The following is a 19,072-nucleotide window of genomic DNA, read 5'->3' as shown; positions in this document are numbered from 1 at the left end:
GCTGTCTGTTCTTCCTCTGTTAGGTTAAAGATCTATGGGGAAGGACTGCCTTGGATGAGGCTAGGATAAATAACCTGTCCAGCATCTTAAAGCTGTTTCACCCACGCTTCACCGATAAACACCACCCAGCAGCACAGTAAGCCTTGCCTATGACAGAAGCCAGCTGCAAACAGAGAACTTTACCCACATTTACACATCAACCAGCAGATGGGTATACATTCCACATGAGATCCCAGACTCGACCATTTTAACTTGAGTAACCTTTATACAAATATTATTTATTGTTATATAAACTGTATTTAAAATCCATAAATGACAGATAAAAGGTTCACACATACTAGAGAAAAGATTAAAGATAACAGACAGTGCATGCATTTTCCTCTCATTTATTCCAAGATTAAAAAAGATACTTAGTCATGTGAAGCAAGGTCAGTCTGAAGTTAGTCATTTCCAGTTCAGTCAGGTATGGCATTTTAGGAATTTGGTCATTTTCACATTAGTCCAGGACAGTCTAGATTAAAATTCTGCACATGCAAAGTTTTAAAGATAATATTACCATGTTATCTTGAACATGTTTTGGTCACTTTGTTTACACAGCTTTCATTAAGTATGGTCCAGTAAAAGCTGGCATAGTTGGTGGCATGTTTGGTCTAGTAGTTATAGCTGGCAGTGTAAAGGGACTTCATGGCAGCCTGGTCAGCCTGGCCTGTGGGCTTGTATTCGCCTTTAGATGCCAGACCGTTAATCTGCAGGGGGAGGGTAAAAAAAAAAAAAAAGTGTGTTATCAGTTTGCCAGATCTGCATCTGCTGCTTCATACAGCTTTTGTTTTACATGTAGAGGCCCCGCCCACTCCCCATAGGCTGCCTGTATGCTTCTAAAATTGTAGGAGTGCAGATACACTGCCTTGGAGTCTGGTTGGTTGTTTATTCTATTAAATTGTAAAAAAGCAATAAAAACATAACATAAAAAAACATAAAAAATAGAACAGGTTTAGGGATTTTAAAGAAGACAAGCCATCGACTCTGGACCTAAAGTAGTTGTTACCAATTTGGACAACTTTCGAGGGCATGCTCACCTTGGCTCGGGTGCAGAAGGCGTCTTGTGCAGCCTTCTTGTTTTCTGCCCGTCCTTTCCATGCAGCGAGGGCTGAAGCCTGGAGAGCACGGCCGTAGGAAAAGGTGAGTTTCCAGGGCTTGTGCAGAGGTGTCTGGTTGATGGCGTTCAGGTTGAGCGAAGCTTCCTCTTCACTCTGGCCTCCCGACAGGAAGCAGATGCCTGAGAGGTAAATGAAGATGTACACAGTGAGCATGGAATAAAGCACTGAATAAATAAACAAACAAATGAATAAAAGTCTCCCCCGCCACCTGGTACTGCAGCAGGTACAGTACGTCTGAGCGCACTGACTGTTGCCATGGCAACCTCCTCTGGGGTGTACTTCTTGGTGCAGGAGTGTCCAGCTGTGACCATGTTGGGCTTGAGCAGAGTCCCCTCCAAGTACACATGATGGTCAGAGAGTGCTTTGTACACTGCAGCAAGGACCTAAAGAACCAAAAAAAAAAAAAAAAAAAAAAAGATTACAGAAGTTCTATACCATGGAATGTTTGTTTTGATCTACTTTTTTTAGTGTCAGCGTGGAGCAAGCTCACCTTCTCTGTAACATACTGGCAGCGCTGCAGGTCATGATCTCCATCTGGGAGAATCTCAGGCTCAACAATAGGCACCAAGCCATTCTAAGGGAAAGAACAAGATACAGAAAAGTGAGGCATTGTGTTGGAACACAGTATGTTGAAAGGGGGTATATTTTAAAACCCATACAAGCGGGTCTCAATTCTTTTCATGTAGCTCATTCTCCCAACAGCAAGTCAGTTCCCCTTCCACCCCCTCCGTCACATCAAGTAGAATCACCTGCTGAATCAGCATCCGGGGGTGCACAGGCTGGCACATGGCTCCTCTGTTCTGCATAATGCCTGCCCTCATCATTTCAAACTAATGACCATGTGGCATCACTGAGTGCACTGCTGCCCACAAAAGGTGAACACTAATTGCTCAGTGCAGTCTCATGACCAAACAACAGATGATAACTGATTTTAGCACTTGGACATTTGTGTTTGATGAACAAAGCCAGTTTGTGTGCTTGGGAATCACCTGTTGGCAGATGCTGGCATATCGGCCGAGTACATTAGCATTTTCCGCAATGGAAAGAGCAGAGGGGCAACAGCCAGAGATCTTTAGCACACAGCGCCACTTAGCAAAGTCACAACCATCCTTTTTGTACTGAGCACAGCGTTCAGACAGGCCATCCAGTCCTGAGTGTGACAGGGATAAAATGGTTATCAAGATCCAAGTGCCTTTATATGGTGGTAAAGTCCTGATTGTGCTAACAACACAATGTTGTGCTAACAGAACACTTGAACATGCAACTGTGCTTCATCAAATCATGTTAGATTTACCCTGTGTGGTTGTCTCGTCATCAGTTCCATTCAGCCTTGCTGTTCCTTTGTCCACCTGATAAGAGCCGAGAGGCAAATGATACTCTACATCATACGATCACTTCTGTTAAACCTGTATTAGGATGTGTTTAGTGTATCCAAAAATATAGTTAATCTTTGTGTGAAAAAACAAGGGTAGAAATAAAGTCCCTCAAATGTCTGTCCAAAATACCAGTTTAACCTGTTGCATATGTAAAACTAAAGCAACATCATGCCTGTAGAATGAGGAGTGGAAAGAATTGCGCAAGGTGCACTTTGTCCTGTTGTTTAAGAAAGAGCTGATCAAGTATTCTCTGAGCATGCAAGTGTGAATAGTAAGGAAGAGACTTTTGTTCTTAGTGACCCCTCTAAGCAGTTTTGTATTTAGATTTGTATTTAGAACCTGATTATGGACATTTTTATGGGACTGGAATAATTTCTGTTCTTAAATAGGAACATTACCTTGATGCCAACTACAATGCCCTTATCCTTCACAAGCTTGGGGAATGGAACACTTGTGTTGGATTTCTGATAGAGAGTCTCATGGAAGAAAATGACTCCTCCCACGCTCTCAGAAATAGAAGCATCAACGGAGAACAGGAGGTCACGGAAGGTACGGCGGTTTTCCTCCGTGTTCTCCACATTGATCTTCTGCAGACGTTTCCCCATGGTGCCTGAAGTAGGATATGTTTGGATGATCATTTAAAATTTGTCTTATGGTCCTACTATGAGAAGTTATTAATAAGTTGTCATTAAATATACACAAGCAATATAATCACAAAATTGTTATTTAAAATATAGACTGAAATCCAAGATACTGAAACTGTGTTTGCTTTATTGTCAGTAGGCCAAAAAATTTGTTTTAAAAAACTCTTGCTAGACATTGTTTATGCAAAATGATGATGAACTCAAATGAGAATGACAATTGTTTAACTGAGATACTGAAAACTCTGACCTGTGGATTCATCTGCAGCCAGGATACCCTTTCCAGGAGCCACTATACGCTGTGCAATTGTTGCTAGCGCCTTCTTCTGCTCTGGAGAAAGGGCTGGGTACTGGTGGGTCATCCTGAAAAGAGGGGAACATGGAGTCAATTTAATTAATAGAATTGAGCAATAAATGTTTGCATGTATTGCTGTTTGTGTGAATCTCCTGTTACTTAGCAGTTCTCTATGGTCTTTTGCGCGATCGGCAAATATTTGGCCTAACGTGGCAAGTCAAGAAGCAGATAAACTTGCTCCTCCCTATTAACAAGTAATAATGATCTACACTTTCTGGAACAGAAGTCGTCTAAAGGCTAAGCGCAAAAGTTGCTCTATGATAAGTTTCTACTCGAGCAAGAGTCTTGGACGATACATATTGCAACATTAATAAACGATTTATGCGTAGTTTGCTCTGGCCTTACATAGTTGTTCCAGCTGAGATCAAAAGTTGAAGTTTGTAAGATTAATTTCGTAAGAACAAAGAACAACTTTGCAAGACTCTTCGGCTATGGACACGTGTCCTGGAAGCCTCGGAAATTCACGTAGTAGTTCGACAGATCATTCTATTACGTTCAACAAACGCCGAGACAAATAGGGAAAAAGCAGTAACATTTCACTCCAATATTGTCTATTTTGTGATGATACATCGGTTATGATATGGCTCACAAATAAACTAACCTTAAACGTTAAGTGGTTCTCTTAAGTTTAACAACAAGCAGCTATTATAGTGCAGTGTAAGTCGGTAACGATCCTTACTTGTTCGGTGGTCTAGATGTGTACCGCTGGAAATGCGAGATGATTAAAGGAAGCTGTTCCCGTGATTTAACACTATAGCCGCGATGAGGAACTCTCACAAAGTGGTATTTATTTCTCGCTGCGGTGGAGGTTGGGCAAAAAAGTCGTAGAACAGGCGTGCGCTGATCGCAGTGAAGCTATTGGTCAGGATATAGACGGGGGGCGTCAGCACGAACACAAGCCTGGGTCCAGGAGGAAAATGCCTAAACCAGTAGATGTGTTTGTTAAAAATGCACGATTTATTTTTATATATTTGTAGCAACTTCTTAAACACTATACGCAAATGAATTGTTTTACTATTTCCATTACTTGAACATTGAACATTACTTAAATTACTCCGCAAGATGTAGGTTATTCTGTAGTACATACGATCCACCAAAACAAGAACAGCCATGCCCTCTTTCGTCTTCTGATGTGAAGTGTGCCACACACAGTAACTAACATTTGATACATTAATGTTTTTTATAATCGGCTTCGTGCGACGCAAGAGACAATGTCTTGCTGTAGACAGTAGACAGTTCCTTCGAACAAGCATGTGGGGTCATAAAAGGTAAACTTATTGTGACATTTCTGTTTTGTACAGTGTCGGTCTTTCATGAGTGGACTAGGGGGTTTAATTTGAGGACTACCTGTGAAATTTAGCTCTACTGGATCCGGACGTCAAGTCTGAATCTGATATTGCTGAAATGTTCAGTTTAAGAGCACAATATATAAGAATACTTATTCTGGTGAAGATGTTTTGGGGGAGGAATACGTTTTGCTTCTGAAAAATATTTTAATACCACTGCGATACCTCGTGTTTGTGTGTGTGTTCTGCAATGTGATGCAAAAATGTAGTGTGTCGGGGGGGGGGAGTGGGGTACGTAATTGTGTATTGGCTGATGTGATCGCATCAGTAAAAATGGGGTGGTGTCAACAGAACGGATGAATGGGACTGGAAAGCAGGGATATGAGCTAACTAAGAAACACTGAACGATGATGTAAAAAGAAGTGAGTGCTTATGTGCAGACATTTAGCCCAATAGTGAAAAAGTTGCTGTCTTTCACAATACGGACTCTGGACTTGTGACAAGGGTCTCAAAAACACCCAGTGGCAAAGTTCAAAAGACTCTTGTTCATGCCTAAAACACAAAGCAGAATCCTGTAGACAGAATGAGCACCTTTGACCTCTGGACAGTAATTACGCACATGGGCTGGCACACAGAAAATCTAATGTAATCTCATCTGAACTTCAGCACCGACAGGGAAGGCATTTGGGCTAATAGATAAGCTTGAACAGCGGCTTTATACCATAGACCCATTTGTCATCAACGTAATTTTCAGATGAACTTATACAATTTAAGAAACAGGATTTTAAGCATGCAGAATTCAACACGTTAAGTTTCTCATAAAAGTTTTGTGTTATTTCTATTTAAATGGTCCTACCACCACCTGGTGGCGCTCCAATAATAATAATAATCTACTAACAATAATACACATCAGTAGCTAACGGAGTTTCCGTTTCCGCGACGCAGCCTTCCCCCTCTAGCTAGCTAAATGGTCCGCAACATCAACATTTAGAAATTGGTCTGTTACATATTACACTAAGGTTGGTGCGCCTAGCATTGAACTTTATATATTCTTACATTGTGCTTACTTAAAACAGATATCGCTGCTGAAGTTGTTTTCCTCTGTGCATGGTATTTATTTTATTTATTTTTGTCTTAGCTTGTCTAATCAGAACTCTCCGGTTCATTCGGTATAAATCTAGCCAGCTTTAGCTAGCTAGCGGGATGTGTCAGTATAACTATGGGTAGTCAGAAGTAGCCATATACATAACAATAATTCCCATATTCATCAATGACAAAACATGTCTTTCATGTTGTAATGATCAGTGCAATCTGGTAGTAGTCAACCTGTGATGTGTAGGAGGTTATCTAGCTAGCTAGCTAACTTGAGGGCGTTTCTAAACTTATTGATCAGCTAACGCTAGCTAGCTGCGCGTAATTGAGATTTTAAAAGGGATAAATCAGACATGAGCGAGCTGATGTTACGATGTGGGCACCCAATTTACTCTTTTATACTACAAATATATATAAAGTCTGCAACAATGCAAATTGTCAGTCGCACCTCAACGTTTTGGGTACATTAACGCCATCCTTGTAAATTGGCTACTTACCATGTCTACTCCATCTTATGTGTTTTCTTGTTTTTCTTGTGGTCCAGAGCGACAACTGGCAGTACGTGATGTCTGCTCAGAAGCGCCCTTGTGACTCTAGTGGTTCTGGTCCTCCTGGTGCCCCCCCTGAGAAGCGGAGGGAGAGGGAGGGCACCGAGGAAGCTGAGAGTCTTAATACAGGGGCAGGGGCAAGCACTGCAGTGGAAACGGTTATCAAACTTGGAGGTGTCTCCAATTCGGTGAGACCTGGCTTTGTGTATTTGTTTGTGTGTGTCTGTGTCTGAAAGAGAGAAACATGCAGACAGACAAGTATATTATGTTTCTTTTCATCTCGAGTAAGGCCTTTTGTCATATCACAGTTGTTCTTCAGTTGTTGTTACTAGTCATTTTTGTTGTTTGCCCTGTTTTATCATGTCTAATTTGGCAAAAAAAAAAAATTCTGATAGAGTATTGCCTTAAAATAATGTTTAGTTTATGTGTTTCTTCCAGGAAGAGCAGGATATTAAGGCACTGTTGGTGAAAAATAGAAAGCTAGGAGAGGCCCTGGATCAAAGACAGGTATAACTTTCACACACAAACATGAGTGTTACTATTGTGACTGTAGATCAGCTTTTGCACATATCTATTCACATGCACATGTTTTGTCTTTCTGACCATTTGAAGGTTATTGAGGATGAGTTGAGAGAAAGAGTGGAAAGGCTTGAGACTCGCCAGGCTACAGATGATGCTAGTTTACTTATCCTCAACAGATACTGGAACCAGGTAATACCCCAATACAAAAATATGATTAATATGTTGGTTTTATAAGTAACTATGTAATACTGGTCATAACCTTTAGTTATTATTGTGTGATTCACCTTACTGTTCTCCATACTGTTGTTCACAGTTTGATGAGAACGTGCGGTTAATTGCTTACCGCTACGACCAATCAGGGAGTGAACCCATTGACAGCCAGCCTGGGGAGGGGCGGGGCCTAAAGCCAGGCACACCAGAGCCAGACGGGGACTCTAATCAGGAGCGAGCAAAGGACAGAGGTGAGGGTTGCTGATGAGGGAATGACCATTTGTGGGGAGCAGGGCTTTGAAGTTTGTATTGAAAAGTTGTGCTTAGAGTGTGAGATAGGTATTTGATTGGTAGTTGGACATAATGAGGGAGAAATGCACAGAGTTAGCAGCAGTACACTGCGACTATTGGTATTCCGATGTTAGCAGTGGACTGAGCATGTGAGTGGACGTCTCTCTGAAACCATAAGCCAACACAGAGGAAAATGAGGGTGCAAAATCTGAGCAGGTTAGTAGAGAAAATGCTGTCATGACAGATGTGACTAGAACAATATTGTGAATGTATGACTTTTCCTTCAGGTCAACAGGGTGAAGGAGCAAGCTCGTTTCTTGCTATATTGGCCAGTAGCAGCAGTGAAGAGATGGAAGCAGAACTGCAGGAGAGGGTGGAATCTAGTTGCAAGCAAGCCAGTCATGCGGTAGAAATTTACAAGAGCTTGAACAGCACTGTAGATGAACTGAAGAAAGACCTGGAGTCTGGCACTGGTGAGAGATGCGGCATGGGATTTTTTTTTAAAATTAATTAATTTTTTTAAATACACTGCTTACGTAGGGGTGTGGGGTTTTTTTGTTTGTTTTTGTGTGTGTGTGTGTGTGTGTGTGTGTGTGTGTGTGTGTGTGTGTGTGTGTGTGTGTGAGAATTTCAGAGGGAATTATCTGGGAGGTTGGCACCTGCCTCAACACCCTAGTGGCCAATGAAAATGAACGTCTTCGTCAGCTTACTGACAACCTCAAGCAAAAATATAGTCACATGACCAGTGAGGTGATTAAGCTATTGTGCTGGTTTCCTCTGTGTCTTACTTTTGGTGATTAGTTGGAACTATTTTACTCTATCTGCAGCTTTGGTGTCAAATTCTTAAAAAGTCAGAAGAGCCAAAAAACTTCCTTTTGGCTCCTGAGGTTAGGATTAAGCTTAGGTATTGCTTTAACCTTTTCACAGTAAAGTACAACTCTATGGAAATGCCACAAAATACCCCAAAAAGGTAGTAAAATAAGAGTGTGTGCACGTGTGTGCATATGTGCGTCCGTGTGTGTGTGTGTGTGTGTGTGTGTGTTGCAGTCACGTTCCCTGGGCCGTGCTGCCACTCGTGCTGATAACAGAATTAGTGAGCTGCAGGCGCTCATAGAGGAACTGCAGTGGGATACAGAGAAGGTTCGCCGGCGAGAAAACCGTCTCAACACACACCTGGGAGAAGTGCTGGAGAGGGTAAGTGTGTGTGTATGTGCGTGTGCACTGTATTTGTATTTGGCAAATACATTAAGACTGATTTGTGTATTATCCCATCTCTCATTGTTGAATTTGTGTCTTGTGCTGTCTTCCAGGTGAACAGTAAAGGCTATAAGGTGTGTGGTGAGGCCAGCAGTGTTTGTGGGACCATTACTATCAATAAGAGAAAGGTAAGAGGATGTGAGCTGTGAATTTTGTTTGTGTGTTGTGTCTTCAGAACCCCCTCTCCCTCAAAGCTCTTCATAAGCTTCATTGCTGAGACAGTAATTGACAGAACCTTTATGTATGAATCCAGTAGTCGATATGGAATTATTTTTATGATGAACGTTTTTCAAGCACGAACTTTACAGGGACTGTTTATATGCGATATAGCTTGATCTGGGCAGCCTCTGCTGGTGATGTTTTGAAATTTGTTTAACTTTGTGCCTCCTTCCCATTCTTTGGCAGTTTGAAGAGATGAACAGTGAGTTGGAGGAGAACAGGGAACTGGCAGAGAACCGGCTGAGTGAGCTGCAGAAGCTGCAGCAAGACCTGCAGGGAGTTGTGCAGGAGAACAGCAGTATGAAGGTAGATGAATGTGCTTGCAGAAAGCGCATTCCACACATTTGTATCTCGCACACGCTTTACTTGCTGGAGCATTATCATAACCTCAATATTGCCAGCATTGCTTTGTGTTCTTTGACTAAAAAGACAAGTTTTACAATGTCACAGTGACCCAAATATAAAATTACACCCACCTTCAATTAATGGCAAAAACTTTAGCAAGATTCATGTAGTTGTCCTTTTAACACTTTCGTCTGTGAGTACCCTTAATATTCCCAATATAACTTAATGTAATGTTCTTGCCCTATTTGTCTACACCTCCTTTACCTTGATAATGTCTGAAATGGTAGAGGAACATTTTCATGCATTATATGATCATATATTACTTTGCAGAGCATACTGTGTCTAGTTACTTTTGAGCACTTAACAAGGGCAAGACTACTATTACTATTGAGCCACAAACCTCACTCTGTGTACTTGATCTATTTTTCTCCCTCAGTGCAGAATTTGTCTATACTGTTGTGTGTCCCAAGAATGTTGCACCAGTGAGGCCATGGTTAACACTTTCATTATGCTGTGCTGGTACAATAAAGTGGACCTGAATGGAATTAAGTTAAACTCTGGCCACAGTTTAGCAGTAGCTTGAAGGTGAATAGCACATCGACGTGGTCACACGTTTTTCTCTCAGGCAGAGCTGATGTCCCGGGCTGAGGGAGTGGTGAGGGAGACTGCAGAGTATCGCTGTCTACAGTCTCAGTTCTCAGTGCTTTACAACGAGTCTCTGGTGCTGAAAGCCCAGCTGGACGAGACCCGAGCTCGCCTTAACACCACGAGAGCTGCCCGCCTCCGCCAGCTTGACCACATGGAGGTATTTGCCGTGTATGTGTGTGTGTGTGTGTGAGAAACTATATGTACTACCTTGCCCCAATATACAAGGATTGAAGTATTGAATTATATTTCCAATGATGTCCTTTATAACAGACCAGAAATTAATTTGTACTGTGTGTTTCCCAGAACGACGAAGTCTCTTTGCAGCGCAAAGTTCGTACAGAGGTGATCCAGCTGGAGGACACCCTCGCACAAGTGCGGAAGGAGTATGAGATGCTGAGGATCGAGTTTGAGCAAACGCTTGCTGCCAATGAGCAAGCAGGTAGGCTGCCCTTTCACCTTTACTGCCTCCCACAGCAGCATTATAAGCTGTCGCTGTCCTCGGCCTAATAAGCTGCCCTCTGCCTCGGCCTCATACAATGTCCTTGTCCTGCAAACCAAAAACATGAAGTGTGTTGCATCTTCCTTGCTCTTGTTCTGTTTCCATAAGGCCCCATAAACCGGGAGATGCGTCACCTCATCAGCACACTACAGACACACAACCAGCAGATGAAGGGTGAGGTGGTCAAGTACAAGCTAAGGCTACGAGAAGCCCAGCAAGATCTCAACCAGGTGAGATCGAGAGAAAAGAATAGTGGAATAGTTAAAATAGTGGAAATGATGTCACACAGAGATGTTTATACCTCACAGCTCCGTGCTGCGAAGGGCAGTGCTGCCCTCCAATCACAGTCGAGCACAGAGATGGACATAAAAGAAGAGACTGCCTCCCCTTTAATGCCGGCCACCTCTGGAGATGTCATTGTGAAGGCGGGACCAGATAATGGTTCAGTCACGCCCACAAGCACTGGTAAATCCTAACCTTACACATCTTCCTTTTTAATGCCCTGAATTAATATATGTAGATTTATTTATTTTTTAAATATTAAACACTGGAGTCCTTAATGTATTAGTGAAGAGGAGTGTAGTACACGGAGCAGTAAAAGCTGTTCTCTGCATTTTTGATTGCTTGTCCGCTTAATTTGCATCTCCTCAGGCTTCTCAATTAAGACTGAACCTGGAATAGAACCAGAAGGAACTGTGGAAGAGAAAGAGAAAGAAAAGGAGAAGGAGAAAGAAAAAGAGAAAGAACAGAGAGAGAGGGTGACTCGTGGGAGTGGTGTGGGTGGACTGATAAAGGAGGAGAAGGAAAAGCCAGGCACCAGCAGTGGCCAATCAGAAGACCCACCCGCAGAACGCTGCACTGTTATTGGAGGGCCCAAGCGTAAGGAGGTGGAGCAACTGAAGATCATCCGGGCAGAGCTTAAGTAAGACCTGTTGATGTCTTCAGTGATACTAATGTCAGAATTGTTCATGATTATAAAAGAGACAATCATTTTGAGTGTTGTGGACTTGATGGTGGTGCAGGAAAGCCCAGGAGTCTCAGAGAGAGATGAAGCTCTTGCTGGACATGTATCGTTCTGCACCTAAAGAGCAGAGGGACAAGGTGCAACTCATGGCTGCAGAGAAAAAGTCCAAGGCTGAGGTAAGCATATCCGCGTGCGCGCACACACACACGTACAATCTCATGTACCCAGAGACATGCAAACAAGCAAAAGTTCACTAATTTAATACTGTCTACAATCAATTGCTAGCAAAGCTAACAAAGTCCTATGCTAACAAAGTTGAATTAGGTATCTATGGCTATTAAATGCATCTGTTTGTGTGTGTATGCATATTAGGCGGAGGAGCTGCGTCAGCGCCTTCGGGAACTGGAGGAGCGGGAGAGGAGAGAAGGGAAGAAAATGGCAGATGAGGAGGCTCTGAGGAAGATCCGCTGTGTGGAGGAACAGATTGACATCCTCAACAAGAAACTCTCCATTGCCAAGCAGGTGGCTCCTGTTTTTCCTTAAACACACACTCTTCCTCGCTTTCAGAGACATTCCTAACAGTATCAGGAAAGTGACATTGATGTGTGGGTGGGCGGGCATGTCAGGAGGAGGATGCCTTGTTGAGTGAGATGGACGTCACCGGGCAGGCCTTTGAGGACATGCAGGAGCAGAACATCCGACTGATGCAGCAGCTACGTGAGAAGGATGATGCCAATTTCAAGCTGATGAGCGAGCGCATCAAGTCCAACCAGATCCACAAGCTCCTGAAAGAGGAGAAGGAGGAGCTGGCTGACCAGCTGCTCACGCTCAAGACCCAGGTGGGTGGGGCCTGTGGCAGCCAGTGGATCTGGAAGTAGTTGTGCTGGCATGTCACTTGTGGACCCTGAATATTTTGTGTGAGGCTGAAGGGTGTTAGTCAATTGAAAGAGCATTCATATAAAGTTCTAAATGCTCCTCTTTTTTTTTTTTTTTTTTTTTTTTCACTTTTCCTTTCTTTCTCTCTTGCTGTCTCTTTCACTCAGGTGGATGCGCAGTTACAGGTTGTTAGAAAGCTGGAGGAGAAAGAGCGCCTCCTGCAAGGCACCATTAGTGCTGCAGAGAGAGAACTCTCACTACGTACACAAGCCCTAGACATGAACAAACGCAAGGTACACACCAGCCACGTTTTATATTGAGACCATGTAAATGTTAAAGGTTACATTTGTGGTAGACTTTAAAGTTTTCTTAATCACACAAACATTTAAAATTGCTTCGATTTGTTTTAAATCTTAGTACCAGAAATAATTGAAATCATGCCACTTTGACACTGAGGAGTAGTGTGAAAGCCCCTTCCTCATCCTAGAGTAACTCTCATGCCAAATTATCTTGTTCTCTTTCTCTCCACCGTGTGTGCGCTTGTGCATGTGCGTTCGAGGCTCAGGAGTCTGCACTGCAGTCGGAGGAACTGCGGGGTCAGCTGGAGGGCGTGCAGCAGAGACTGAAAGCGGTGCGAGAGGAGGTGATCGAGAACAGCATCTCCAGAGAAAAAGAGTCCTTTAATGCCCGCCGCGCACAGGTGCACGTGCACATTGCCCGAAATCAATAAATAATTAGCAACACATTTACAAAACCACTTAAACTACTTGTATTGAGATTGAACACAGCAATATTACTGGTGGAAATGCATAAATAGCCTAATGTATGACCCCCTTCCCCCAATTAGGAAGACATTTCCAAACTGCGCAGAAAAATCGAGAAAGCCAAGAAACCTGCTGAGAACATACGCAACGGGGATGAGATTCTGAACGAGGAAATTAACGAATACAAGGTAGTTGCTGCTCTCCAAAAAGCCCAGCCAATGTGGCCTGGCCATTTCCACCAGCATGGCTCACCTTGGGAAATGTGCTTCTTCCCCCAGGCACGTTTGACGTGTCCATGCTGTAACTCGCGTGTGAAGGACGCCGTGCTGACCAAGTGCTTCCATGTCTTCTGCTTCGAGTGCGTGAAGACACGCTACGACACTCGCCAGAGGAAGTGCCCCAAGTGCAATGCCGCCTTTGGTGCCAACGATTTCCATCGCATCTACATTGAATAGGCTTGCGAGCCTCTGCAGCTGCAATGCCACTGTTGCATCCCCCCCCATCCCCAAAACCTCCAACGAATTGTGGTGTTGTTAGGTTCACTAGATGTAGATGATTTTGCTATGAAGGATGTTCTATTGTTGAGGTTCTTTGCTCACCACAGACACCATCAGCTACAAATCGACATTCCGTCACGGACAGGTTGTGATGCGAGCCATTTTGGTTTAAGGAACAACTTGCCCTGATTATTCAGGCTTATTGCAGTTTGCTGTTGCTTCATTCCACCTCAACCAGTTTGGCTTCCTAGTCCTCAGGGCTTGGTGTCTCCATCAACATCGTTAGCGATAGTCTAGAGACTTGCTCTTAACTGCCTGATAGACTGCCGAGTAGTTTATTAGCAGTCAATAAATATTAATCGAGTCTCCTAGACACTGTTTTTTGTACTTTTACGTTTGTTTGTTTTTGTTTTTTTTTCAAAACTGCCTAGTTATGATGGTCGAGTGATTGCTTTGTTGCAATTCATTAAAAATGCTGTTGAACTGTGTACTTCTGATTTTAGTGAGTTGTTGATTTAAAAAATAAAATAAAATATCGTTTTATAATTTTATGATTTAAGATTATACTCTTCTCCGTTTGGTATGTAATCCACCATGTGCTTCGCTCACTCCTGCTCGGCAAGCAGTAATAGACGCGACTGTTGTGCAGGTTTCAAGTAATTACTGCACGCTTCCTGAAGGGAACGGAAGAAGACTGTAAGGGGACCTTTTTTGTAGAACAACTATATAACACTACAACGTACTTTCGCGGAAAATCGTACCTTTCTGAACTACATCATGCGATTTATGCGAGCGGCGATATGTTCTCTACCACTTAGTACAATCGTGAAAGTTTAAACGCTTTACTCTTGCTCATTCGCGAGTTTCCTTGCGAACATTTTATAATGCAAACGACGATTTACTTTTCTCCTAGAATTTACATAAAATATATTAAAGGTTTTGATTTTTACACTAAGCTAATTTTAACTTCACTACCTAATATAGTCAACCGGTGCTTATTTTGAAGTCCGAGACAGCTGTCTCGATCGCTTTTTTACAATCTGTAAAAAAACTTTAAGAAAGTAAATCAAGGTAATCTAACATACTGCGAAGTTGGGCTGCATCTTTTGATAACTTCAGTAGTCTTTTAAAAACTATTTATTTCAGTTTGACTCTAAGCACTTGACCGAAATGTAGTGCTGTTTGCGTCTGAATTGTTTTAGCATTTTGACGTTTGCCCTTTTTTTTAAACAAAATTTATTTTTGTGGAGGCAGAAAATGATTTCCTACGGCTTATTTTATCACAACGGTGACTTAAACTCGGGCAAGCTGCTCGGTTTGTCGCTTACCCTCTTGGCCCTAACAGCGGCATGTCATGTAAAACTCGGCATGTAAAACTCTGCCGCTCGTGGAGACTCCCAGCAAGGATTCAAACAGCTTTGGATCTTTACTCATGGACCTCATGGACGAACCGCGCCGCTATGTGGAGTCCATGGTTGGCACCCACGCAGCTGAAACCTTTTTTGCGGTGAGTTTCAAAACAAAAACAGTATTTAAAAAGATATACAACAGGATAATTCGCGGGAAGTTAGCTTTTTCTCTTTACTGATTTCTATAGCTTTGTGTTTTTCCTCGCCACCTAAATCCTTCTTCCGAACTAATACCCACAACTCATTAAGATTAACTCATTGAATAATAGTTGCCTATTATTTTATTCTGTTGAGTCCTTGAATTGTACACATTGTTCTGAGCGTTTCATTTTGTTCCTCTACCTTCTAACGCTTCTTTACCCCTCCCCCGCCCTCGCCCTAATTTCATTTTCCCATATATTCACCCACCCCTTCATCCCCCTATCCAACTTTCATGTCTTGACCTAGAAAACACTAGGGTACCTTGAATCACTGTTTGGGCTAGAGAACGTTCATACTGTTGTCATGGTAAGAGGTCTATGCAAAGCAGTCTGCAGCGTCTGGATTGACTGAGGAGCATGCGGTTACGTGCTGTCTGTGTTTTCATCCCTGCTTTCAATCTGCTTCGACCCGTGTGAAAGAAACATTTGTATTAATGTATTGTCTATAGGTACATGCGCTCTTGTTTATTGTGGTTTTATTTAGACCAGCTGCCTGTTTGTCATCTTGAAGCAGACAGTGTGACAGGTGTTAAATACCATGCTATTTAGCAAACAACTGTCTTGGTAGCAGGAATAATAATAGTATGTGTGAGTGTGCAGTGTCGCATGCATGTTTGTCATCTGTGCATGGTTGGAGTGTGTGTGTGTGTGTGGGGGGGGGGTGCAGCTCATACACGGGTGTCCTTTTCACACACTTCATTGTGCTTTCACTGCCTAATGTACAAACACACTTGAAGGGAGAAAAAAAAAAAAATCTTCTGACCCCAAATTCTGACACAACCCACTTTCTTCAAACAAACTCAGATCTTCTTATCTGGTGCTTTTCATCATGTCACCTGAGTGCTCAGTGTGATAACTCTGGTTAATGATCACTGAAGCAAAGCCACTCTGCTCCTGTTTTCTTACCATGAGTAAAATCCAGCTCATTTTGCAAGGCTCCATTCTGCCGAGCTCTCGCTGCACAGTCAGATGTCTGCCCTTTGCTGTCCGTCCCTGTGTAGTTCATGGAGATGGTGCTGCGCTTCGTGGCAGAGGGTGCTGCCAGTGGACTCAACGTTATTGCTGTCTATATGTCTGAGATTCTCCGTGTGACTGGAGTAAGCGGTGAGTACCCCGGCGCTGCCATCGTCAGTGAGGTCCAACCACAAACAGCAGCTAGGACACTGGATCCGAAGCTACATTTACTAGAGAGACACAGAAAGGTAATGAAAATGTATACATCTGTATGATGCGGTAGGGCTCTAAGAGGTGATCTGGTCCAGACAAGACCAGACAAGTTTGGGGTCTAGGATTTCAGAACAGCAGAGTGTAAAAGTGTTTGAGAGCACAATTTAACCCACCCAAATTATTGCTTTTGTCAATGAAAGTGTATCTGTCACAGGAGTGGAATTCTGTTGTAATGAAACTGTTAAACATGAGAATCTAGAGCTGGTGATGAGAGAGCAGCACCTTTCCCCTTTGTCCAAATACTTTTAACTGTTTTTCAGTATTTGTAGCTTTGGAAGGTTACATTGTATTGACAACAAATGTTCTTTATATTGCATAAGAAGTGTTATTTAAAGAAGTTATGACATTTATGATGAAAAGGAAGTATGAAAGCAGACATGTTACAGAAACCTAAACATTGCTTCGCCCTCTCATCAGATTCCACGTTCTTCCTTCCTCAACCATTTAGCGACTGCGTACAAGTGTGCATGGAAAAGGCCTATCATCAAAAAGAGGTTTCGGGGGAGGACACTATGATGCTCTGTATTTCCTGGTTCTAATAACAATATAATAATAATTTAAATACATGTTCATCACTGTTACAGCGCTATGATCAGTGATACTGTAGTTGTCTGTACAGCTGGAGGTCTCACACACTAGTTGCTTCGGCTGTCATTATCTGAACCACCATAAAAATAAGACTATATTTCTCATTCAAAAAATGTGACTTTGATCTGTGCCTTGTGGTTATTTCACAAATAACAGCAGTTCCCTGTCTGCAGATTAAACGTGCAATGTTTTCATGAGACAGTCCTCTTCTGGTTCTCTTGTATTTTTCTTGTGTATCAGTTTTACTTTTACAAGTGAGGAAAACTCATTGGGACTGTTTTGAGGAAATGAAAAAAATGAAGTATCTGAGGTGTGGAAGTGTCGCACAACTAGTTTTACTTCAAATTCTCTTTAAAAAAAGTTAATTAAATAGCACAATAGTTTTGAGAATTCAGGGGATTCTCCAAAAGTAGCACCGTTTATGCTGTTGTTAGAAATATTCAATCTATTTCATTAATATTAAAAGTTCGTGACTTTGCTGGTGCCTCAGGCATGTGGGATCTTCTGAAATATGAGAATAAAAATTCATGACTACTTATAATACTTGTGCAAATGTGCATTTTATATGGGGAAGCTCCTGCGGGCCACATTTAATTGACCACAGTGTGAGTAACTTTTTTGAGACCCTGAGACTAAACAACTTCAGTGTTTTCTTTCTCTCCTTTATTTCTTCTCATCTTTCAGATCCAGTGTCCATCCCACACTTCACTCCTGAGGGTGTGTTCTTGGCTGCCAAGTGGGCACTGATAGCAGCGATTGGCTACTGGCTGCTGTGTGTTGTGCTGCGTGTTGCCATAGTGCTGCTGAAGCGGGTGTTCTGGCTCCTGAAAGTGGTCGTGGTCGGATGGCTCTTCATTCGCATCATCGGTGAGCCGAGCGCCTCGCCCAACATCACGATGGTGCGGTTGACCCTGCTGGTGGTTTTCTGCGCAGTACTGAGCGTGGCCTTTGGAGCTGCTCGTGGGACAAGTTCACAGTGGATGGAGAACCGCCTGAAGAACCTGGAGGGACGCGTCAAAGTGCTGGAGAAGACAGAACAGAGTGATGACTAAATACAAAGGACATATATGGGAAAAATGAAGAGGGACAGAGGAAAAGAGAGGAGAAGGCAGCAAGTGTGCTTTGAGTACCGTCATAAATAATAATCATCATCATCATCATCATCATACAGCTTACTGGGTGTGTTACAGTGGAAAACTATTTAATTGTGCGTATCATCTTATTTTCCAAATAGTTCAATTATGTAATTTTGGGCTCTTAATATCCATTTAGTTTTTACACCTTTGTTTGTTTTATTAATTTAGCAAGAAACTCTAGTTCTGAATTCAAAAATGTTCTCCACAAAAACAGGTGCCCAACATGTAATCCAAGTGTGAAAAGTGAACCAGGACTTCATATTGTGCTTCTTTAGAAATATTTGAAATTCCTATGCACTGGAAATAGAGGTTCATTATTTTTACCTTTGTCATTTTCTTGTTTGATATCAGTGATGCTCAGGTTTAAAGGGGGCAGAACTGATAGACTGCAGCAGATGCAGCAAACCAATGCACTGTACATAAAGGGATGCTATTGGGATTCCTCAATGGTTAGTTTATACACACTATATTAGATAGCAGCAGCCACCAGCGTACTTGGAACAGTGGCGATTTGAGGCCTTAGTGTTGGGGAGAATGTGCTCTACCTAAAAGGGGAATCCAACCGAACAAACTGTTCCTACTCTCTCCCTCCAACACATAGATCACTCACAACACAGCTGTTTGTATTAGTCTTTGAAATGGTCAAAATTGTGCTTAATGTGCAAAAATAAAAGTACACACAAGCCCATAAAAATGCCTGGTTGACTAACTGACAGAATTTTGAACAACGCTGAGCATTAGGCAAGATTATCACCGAGAAATGAATCATCATAGTTCATAGAACTGTGCTCCCAATTCCTTTGTTGGGTGATGTTGAAACTGATTTTGTGACTCAGTATTGTTCCTTCTAAATTTTCAATTTATTACTCGTTCACATATACTACAAATACACAAAGCCAGCCTCCTTTTGCGATAGGTGGAGTAGTAAGTGATAGGTGGCGTCCATACATTACCTATGGTAGGTG

The 19,072-nt window shown here is 42.4% G+C and overlaps 3 protein-coding genes across 10 annotated transcripts; 2 read left to right on the top strand and 1 right to left on the bottom strand.

The window, feature by feature from the left end:
* Positions 1-370: 370 nt before the first annotated feature.
* On the bottom strand, positions 371-4,363 carry aldob (aldolase b, fructose-bisphosphate). Its single transcript, XM_027002097.3, has 9 exons — positions 4,209-4,363; positions 3,425-3,537; positions 2,932-3,143; positions 2,452-2,506; positions 2,147-2,307; positions 1,648-1,731; positions 1,366-1,540; positions 1,077-1,276; positions 371-746 (listed from the first exon to the last, which is right to left on the bottom strand). Exons 2-9 carry the CDS (start codon positions 3,534-3,536, stop codon positions 651-653), a joined length of 1,095 nt encoding a protein of 364 aa, XP_026857898.2. The 5' UTR covers position 3,537; positions 4,209-4,363; the 3' UTR covers positions 371-650.
* A 332-nt stretch (positions 4,364-4,695) lies between these two features.
* On the top strand, positions 4,696-14,037 carry rnf20 (ring finger protein 20, E3 ubiquitin protein ligase). Of its 6 annotated transcripts, none has more exons than XM_027002093.3 (22): positions 4,696-4,797; positions 6,452-6,643; positions 6,894-6,962; positions 7,068-7,166; positions 7,291-7,438; positions 7,766-7,951; positions 8,113-8,228; positions 8,526-8,672; positions 8,789-8,863; positions 9,141-9,260; positions 9,925-10,104; positions 10,251-10,386; positions 10,555-10,676; positions 10,755-10,911; positions 11,098-11,368; positions 11,469-11,586; positions 11,783-11,932; positions 12,037-12,249; positions 12,454-12,579; positions 12,846-12,986; positions 13,134-13,238; positions 13,329-14,037. In XM_027002093.3, exons 2-22 carry the CDS (start codon positions 6,473-6,475, stop codon positions 13,503-13,505), a joined length of 3,027 nt encoding a protein of 1,008 aa, XP_026857894.2. In that variant the 5' UTR covers positions 4,696-4,797; positions 6,452-6,472; the 3' UTR covers positions 13,506-14,037. The 6 variants fall into 6 exon arrangements, with proteins under 6 accessions (XP_026857894.2, XP_026857893.2, XP_081555687.1 ...); XM_027002092.3 differs by lacking the exon at positions 4,696-4,797 and adding an exon at positions 5,743-5,834; XM_081699559.1 differs by lacking the exon at positions 4,696-4,797 and adding an exon at positions 5,794-5,925 and having other exon boundaries at positions 12,852-12,986.
* Positions 14,038-14,162: 125 nt separating this feature from the next.
* Positions 14,163-18,801, top strand: si:dkey-74k8.3 (uncharacterized). 3 transcript variants are annotated; one of them, XM_027002106.3, is made up of 4 exons: positions 14,163-15,054; positions 15,404-15,463; positions 16,158-16,260; positions 17,656-18,801. In XM_027002106.3, the coding sequence occupies exons 1-4, from the start codon at positions 14,980-14,982 to the stop codon at positions 18,021-18,023; spliced, it is 606 nt and encodes a 201-aa protein (XP_026857907.2). In that variant the 5' UTR covers positions 14,163-14,979; the 3' UTR covers positions 18,024-18,801. The 3 variants fall into 3 exon arrangements, 2 of the variants coding, with proteins under 2 accessions (XP_026857907.2, XP_026857908.2); XM_027002107.3 differs by lacking the exon at positions 15,404-15,463 and having other exon boundaries at positions 14,164-15,054; XR_014117744.1 differs by having other exon boundaries at positions 15,034-15,054; positions 15,404-16,358; positions 17,656-17,793.
* The last annotated feature ends 271 nt before the right edge of the window (positions 18,802-19,072 follow it).

Source organism: Electrophorus electricus, chromosome 16 (genome assembly GCF_041902795.1).
Source record: "Electrophorus electricus isolate QZ-2024a chromosome 16, ASM4190279v1, whole genome shotgun sequence".
Classification (NCBI taxonomy): domain Eukaryota; kingdom Metazoa; phylum Chordata; class Actinopteri; order Gymnotiformes; family Gymnotidae; genus Electrophorus; species Electrophorus electricus.
The sequence above is the reverse complement of the archived record's forward strand: the minus strand, read 5'-3'. Positions and strand labels throughout refer to the sequence as shown.

Bases quoted from the DNA above. Each gene is read 5' to 3' on its own strand.
- aldob (XM_027002097.3), bottom strand. From the start codon at position 3,536: ATGACCCACCAGTACCCAGCCCTTTCTCCAGAGCAGAAGAAGGCGCTA. The intron at 1,541-1,647 runs GTGAGCTTGCTC...TTGGTTCTTTAG, and splicing joins GCCAGTATGTTACAGAGAAG to GTCCTTGCTGCAGTGTACAA. The intron at 747-1,076 runs GTGAGCATGCCC...CTCCCCCTGCAG, and splicing joins CCTTCTGCACCCGAGCCAAG to ATTAACGGTCTGGCATCTAA.
- rnf20 (XM_081699558.1), top strand. The intron at 6,963-7,067 runs GTATAACTTTCA...GACCATTTGAAG, and splicing joins AGGCCCTGGATCAAAGACAG to GTTATTGAGGATGAGTTGAG. The intron at 10,105-10,250 runs GTATTTGCCGTG...TGTGTTTCCCAG, and splicing joins GCCAGCTTGACCACATGGAG to AACGACGAAGTCTCTTTGCA.
- si:dkey-74k8.3 (XM_027002106.3), top strand. From the start codon at position 14,980: ATGGACCTCATGGACGAACCGCGCCGCTATGTGGAGTCCATGGTTGGC. The intron at 15,055-15,403 runs GTGAGTTTCAAA...GTCTTGACCTAG, and splicing joins CAGCTGAAACCTTTTTTGCG to AAAACACTAGGGTACCTTGA. The intron at 15,464-16,157 runs GTAAGAGGTCTA...GTCCCTGTGTAG, and splicing joins ACGTTCATACTGTTGTCATG to TTCATGGAGATGGTGCTGCG.